Source organism: Physeter macrocephalus, chromosome 16 (genome assembly GCF_002837175.3).
Source record: "Physeter macrocephalus isolate SW-GA chromosome 16, ASM283717v5, whole genome shotgun sequence".
Classification (NCBI taxonomy): Eukaryota; Metazoa; Chordata; class Mammalia; order Artiodactyla; family Physeteridae; genus Physeter; species Physeter macrocephalus.
Genome location: NC_041229.1, coordinates 102684858 through 102691000, shown reverse-complemented (window position 1 = coordinate 102691000; position 6143 = coordinate 102684858). Strand labels below are relative to the sequence as shown.

Sequence of the window (6143 nt, the reverse complement as noted above, 5' to 3'; positions counted from 1 at the left end):
CAAATGACAGCCAGGAATGGGAGCAAGGAACAATTTATTCTCACAGCTGAGCGAATGGCGAGGCTCACAGCCTCGGTAGCAGCAGAGGCAGGCCCTCCCAGCCCCAGCCCTCTCCTCTTGGTACGGCAGCTGCAAGCAGGCCGGGTCAGGAGCCAGGGTGACAGCCAGGGCGGCAGCCCTCCTGCCACGGGAGCCGGCTGGCCACAGAGCAGCAGCGGGCAGCAGCAGGTTACAGGGTGGGCAGGGGGTGTTAGTTGGGCTGGCTGACTCCCATCCCCCCATGGGTGGTGCTTGGTGAGGGCCTGCTGGGAGTGGCTCAGTCGGCCATGAAGATGCGGCTGGAGATGTCATCCAGGAGCCAGTCGATGCCGGGCAGCAGGTTTTCCCCAGTGACAGCGCTGCAGCCCTGGATGCACCAGTGGTGGCTACGGATGGAGTCCAGCTCCAGGGCCTGGGAGGGTAGAAGGTGATGGTGGGCCCCAGTAACCACAGGCCCTGCCCACCCTCAGCCCCTGCCCTCTGCTGGCCCAGGGGAAATGCATGCCTCCCTCAAGGGCCTGCTTTGGGAAGCCTCCCCTGACCCCTGGTGAAGATCTGTCAGGGCCCCAGGGCACCCAGGCTCTCTGTACACCGCCACGCCAGTACTACCCCTTAGTAATAAGACGGCAACAAGGGCTTCCGACATTATGCTATGGGCCCTACAAACGTCCTCTCATCCCTTCCCCCCCAACAGCCCCATAAGCCAGGGATTGTGTTGGCCATTTTACTGAGGAGGAAACCTCAGAGAGGTTAAGCAACCCGCATAAGGTCACACAGCTAGTAAGTGGCAGAACCTAGATTCTAACCCCACTCTTTCTCATTCTGGTGTTCAAGCTCTAGAATAGGAGTTAAGATGCAACCTGGGGTTACACAGGCCTGTGTTTAAATCCTGGCTTCTCTGCTTACTGGCTGTGTGACCTTGGGTGAGTTACCTAACCTCTCTAAGCCTGCTTCACCATCTGTAGGAATGATTATAAGAGTTCCTACCTCATGAGGTTGCTTTGAGAATTGAATGAGTTAATCCATGCAAAGAGCCTGGCACATAGAAAGCACCCACTGCTTGTTGGCTACTGTTATCCTGTGGAATAATCTATTTGCAGGTCTGCCTTCCCCCAGGCTGTGGGGCACAACTATATCCTATTAATCACTGAATCTCCAGTAACCCAAATAGGTCCAGCCACGCAGGAGAGGCTAATAAATGTTTTTAAAATAAATTAACAAAGAAATGCGTGCCCCTTTTCCTCCGTGAGCCTGCGTCAAGGCCTGGACTCACCTCACGGATAGCATTGGAGGACAGCGCTCCGGGCAGGTCCTGCTTGTTGGCAAAGATGAGGAGGGTCGCTCCAGCCAGGCGCTGGGGAAGAGAAACAGAGGGGGTCAAGGGGGTGGAGGCTCAGAGGGCAGCCTGGCCCCTGCACTAATCACCCAGAGCACCTGGGGCCAGAGATCAACCTGGAAGCTCAGGGCAAGGTCCCGTGGTAGTCGCGAAGGCACAAGCGGGGTGGGTAGTGTGGAGACGGCCTTCACGTCCAGCCATTTATGGGGTGGAGGGAGCCCTGGGCTGGGCTGAGACCCCGGTTCCAGCCCAATCACCAGCCCAGTGGGCACTTCCCTCCTCCGTGCCTCACATTCCTCTTCCATAAATGGGGAGGGGGTGATGGGTAAGATGCTCCCCAGTTCTAGACTGCTCCGATCTGATGACCTGACATGCACCAGGAATGCGACTGTCCCAGAGGCTATGGGGTCTGTTGGAAATGACCTTTCCCTCTTCCAAGTTCATGTAGCCCTCTAACTGTCCCACTACCCTGACAGGCCTCACTCTCTGCCTGTGATTCCAGTTATTTCCATATATGTGTTTGTGACTGGGAGTTCCTCCATGTGGATGGTGGATCTGGCCCTTAAAAAGGGCCTTGACATGCCAGGTCAGGGCTGAGCATTCCACAGCCAGGGTCTCATGGGACCTGCTCGACACCCCTGTTTATGCCAGTTGTCCCTCCATAATGATTAACAGCTCTCTTTTACTCTCAAAAGTGTCCTGGTTTTCAACTAAATGAACTGTAGTAACCTGGCTCAAACCCTGGAACAGAGAAAGGACATTAGTGGAAAAACTGGTGAAATCCAAACAAGACCTGTAGTTCAGTTAATAGTAACTTACCAATGTTAATTTCTTAGTTTTGACATTTGTATGGCAGTTCTGTAAGATGTTAACATTAAGAGAAGATAGGTGAAAGATACGATATATGGGGTATCTTTTTACTATCATTGTAACTTTTCTGTAAATCTAAAATTTTCTTTAAAGAAGAGCATTTTGGCCCAGACGATAAATTTTAAGATCGCCATAATTATAATGCCCGTCTGAGAGATGAGGCAGTGGAGATTCAGAGAAGTTAAGTGCCTTGCCTGAGGTCACACAGCGAAGAGTCCGACTGCTGAGCCAGGTTCCGCTGCTTCCCAAAGCTTCACACACTGGCCTCAAGTCATCCTCCCTGAAGCCCAATTCAAGGTGCAGAAACTGAAGCTCAGGGTGGCGAAGCAGTGACATCACAGGGACGTAAACTAATGTCTCCATCCACAGAGTGTCCTGCTCAAGGCACTGTGGGCCTCCCTAGACCAGGTGTACAGGTCGTCTCTGCCTCCACAAGGGTGCTGGACACGTGGTGAGGGCTCAGTGAAGGAACAGACCCCACCTGAGGTGTCCCTCTGGGTTCACGGCCCCCTCAGGGAATCTGCTGAGGAAGGTGTGCACACACCCACATATGCGCACGAAGTACCGGGGCCCGGACACTGGCGGAGCCCCGCTCCCCCCCTCAGCCGGGCCTCCTGCCCACCTCCTCCACCAGCAGGTTCCGGAGCTCCCGCTGGCAGTCCTGCATGCGCTGTCGATCGGCGCTGTCCACCACCCAGATGAGGCCGTCGGTGCTCTCAAAGTAGTTCCGCCAGTAGGACCGCAGGGACTTCTGGCCGCCCACATCCCAGATGTTCAGCTTGAATCTGGACGGGGAGGGGGGTGGCTGGAGGGTCAGCCTGGCCCCTCGCCTGCCCTCCCTGCCCCGCTCTGGGCGGCCCCCCCCCCGCCCCGGGGACCCCGCTCACCCTCGGTGCTCCAGGGTCTTGATGTTGAAGCCCAGCGTCGGGGAGATGGTGTCGATGTCCTCCCCATTGAACTTCTTGAGGATGGTTGTTTTGCCAGCATTGTCCAGGCCCCTGGGGTGTGCCAGGTTAAGGAGAAGTCCCCATGCTCTGCAGCCTGGTGACATCAGCACAGTGCCCCTCTCTTCGGGGACAAATCATTTCCCACCACATATCAAAATAAGTTGAACACATGCCAGACCCACACGATAAATGTGAACGTATCAAGAGATACCTTATCATCTTCTGACCAGGGGCTCCTTATTCATCCCGCAACACATACTGAAGGCCTGCTCTGTGCCAGAATACCTCTGGTGGTATGGGCCACATACCACTCCGGGGGTGGCCCGGAGTCACGGTCCCCACCTCGCGCAGCTTACGCTCTAGTGCGGGACGGTGGCACGGTGCACGCAAGTGAGAAGCAAGGCACTGTCAGAGCCCGCTGAGCGTCACCACAGTGAAGAGGCTTTCGGAGAGGGCCATCGGGCAGCCTCCTTCAGCTCAGCGCCAGGGAAGGCCTCTCTGACCGTCTCCAGCTGAGGCCCAAACTGCAAGAAGCCAGCTTTTTGAAGGACTGGGGGAAGAGCATTCTAGGTAGAGGGAATACCAGAACAAAGGACCTGGAGGCAGCCACCCCTGCCTTTTCTGTTTTTCGAATATTCCAAACCCTTTGCTGCTGAGCGTGCCCACAAATGGGTAAGTTCAGCAGCAGGAGAGAACCACCCTCCTCTTTCCTTCGAACACTTAAGGGGGCCTGCAGCTGGGAGGGGGGCGGGAGGACCTCTCCCGAGACCCAGCCGACCCAGCGTAGTCGCTGATAATTGGCGGCTCATCATCGCCCTCACCCGCCCCAGCTCCATCATCCTGCCTCCTTCTCCACTGGCTCGTTCCCGTCAGCTGACAAGCGGGTGTCTCTGCCACCTACAAGAAGCAAACAACACCGTCTCCTGATCCCTCTCCCCCGACTTCTTCCTTTATTTCCTTCCCTTTATAGCAAACCTCAGAACTGTTGTCCAGACTCACACTCTCCAACTTCTGTCCTCCTTCCCTTTCTTGAACCCGTTAGACTTTTGCTCCCACTGCGTCCCCGAACTGCTCTGGCCAAGGGCAGTCCTTAGCGATGCCACGCTGTTCTCCACTGGCTGGGCAGCCCTCAGCCCTCTTCCTCCTGCTCAATCAGCAGCGCTGACAGAGTCCAGCCCCCTCCTCCACTCCGGGACACGCCCTTGTCCGGTTCTCCTCTGGCCTCCCCGGTCATTCCTCCTCATCTCCCTGACCTCTTGATCTGAGCAGCCTAGGTTCTCTTCCCTGTCCACACTCCCTCAGTGATCTCGTGCAGGATCACGGCCTCAAATACCATCTTTATGCTGATGACTCCCAAATTCACACGTCCCACCCAGCTGCTCCCCTGGACGTTGGTCCCTCTATCCAGCTGCCTAGCTGACATTTCTAGGATGTCTCAGAGGCCTCTCACATGGTGCAATCTGAGCTCTCATCCTCCCCCCCCCCCCCCCGAGGATGTGCTCCCCACCCCCATCTACCTCTCAGCAAGTGGCTCCTCTTTCTTCTAATTGCTCAGGACAGAAACCTAGGAGTCGCGCTTGACTTTACACTCCTTCTCACACTCATGTCCAATCCAGCAGCAACTCCTACTGGCCTACTATCAAGACGTCCTTCAACTTCCATGGCCTCACTGCTTCCATCGTGATCCAAGCTCCCATGGTATCTCACCTGTGTTACTGCAGTGGCCTAACTAGTCTCAGATCTCACCTCCTCTCCGCACTTCTCATTTAAGGAAAAGTCCCCTACTGTACGGCACAGGGAACACTACTCAGTATTCTGTAATAACCTTTATGGGAAAAGAATCTGGAAAAGAACGGACACGTGTAAACGTGTAACTGAGTCACTCTGCTGTACACCTACAGCAAACACAATATTGTAAATCAACTAGACTCCAATATAAAATGAAAATTATATTTAAAAAAAAAAAAGAAAAAAAAGGAAAAGTCCAGAACCAAAAGGTCCCACGTGAGGTGGCTCTTCCATCTGACCTCCTTGACAGTCATTTGAACACACCAGCTGAGTTCCTCCTTGGAGACCCTTACACTTGCTGTTCCCTTTGTTTACATAATTTTCCCCAGATACCTACATGGTTCATCCCTCACATCCCTGTCTTTATTCAACTGTTATTTTCTCAGTGTGGCCTTCTTTGACCCCCTTATTTAAGCTGCATTATTCTCCGGACATGCTATGCATTTTACTCATTTTGTTAAGGTCTTTCTCCCCTCAGCATTACATAGAATGTCCGTGCAGGTTGGGTATTTTTGTTTTGCTGTTTTACCCCAGCCCCCAGGACAGTGCCTAGCACGCAGTAGGCGCTCAATAAATGTTTACTGCATGAGTGAACTCTCTGTGCCTTTCTCAGATTTCTTCAAAACAGACAGGATGTAAATATTATTGTTAAGTTATCTGCGCACAGAAATGTCTTCTCTGTGCTAGGGGTGCCCCCGGGCCTGGCACAGAGGAGGGCGAACGAGTGCAGATGCCTGCTAATGGGACTCAGAAGGTCAGCGGGGCCCTCGGGCCTGCAAGCCGTCAGCCGCGGGGACACCGACTGGCCGTGAGGCAGGAAAGAGACGCACGGTTGGACCCAAGGGCTGAACAACCAGCGGACTCCACACCCACCTCTCCCGGGAGTGAAGGGCGGGGCCCACACGCCCCCGGGATTCCGACCTTGAGGGCGGGGCCGAGGCTGGGCACCCTCCGACAGGGGGAGGAGGCGCCCAGGGCCGGTGAGGACAGCGGCCCCACGCTCGGGCCAGACCGACGGCTGGTAACGTTCGAGTCACCTCCGAGCCCCACCTCCCCCTCAACTGGGACATCTGGTCCGGCCGCTGCGCCTTTACGCCCTAGGAACGAAGCCTCCCTCCCCCCCCCCCGCCGCCCCGAGCCGGTGGGACGGCCTCCCGGCCCCC

The 6143-nt window shown here is 55.4% G+C and overlaps 1 protein-coding gene and 1 long non-coding RNA gene across 2 annotated transcripts in view; both read right to left on the bottom strand.

Annotated features, from left to right (window-relative positions):
* Window positions 1-6143, bottom strand: part of ARL2 (ARF like GTPase 2) — an 8700-nt gene continuing 2557 nt past the window's right edge. The window contains exons 2-5 of the mRNA XM_007119245.4: window positions 3133-3243; window positions 2868-3030; window positions 1313-1393; window positions 1-451 (exon numbers count right to left, since the gene is read on the bottom strand). Of these exons, the coding sequence (XP_007119307.1) occupies window positions 317-451; window positions 1313-1393; window positions 2868-3030; window positions 3133-3243 (490 nt within the window). The 3' untranslated portion in view covers window positions 1-316. The remainder of the gene's footprint in view (window positions 452-1312; window positions 1394-2867; window positions 3031-3132; window positions 3244-6143) is intronic.
* On the bottom strand, window positions 3242-4631 carry LOC129391376 (uncharacterized). The gene is made up of 3 exons (XR_008615381.1): window positions 4192-4631; window positions 3404-4089; window positions 3242-3313 (listed from the first exon to the last, which is right to left on the bottom strand). It is a non-coding gene; the product is annotated as an uncharacterized lncRNA (long non-coding RNA).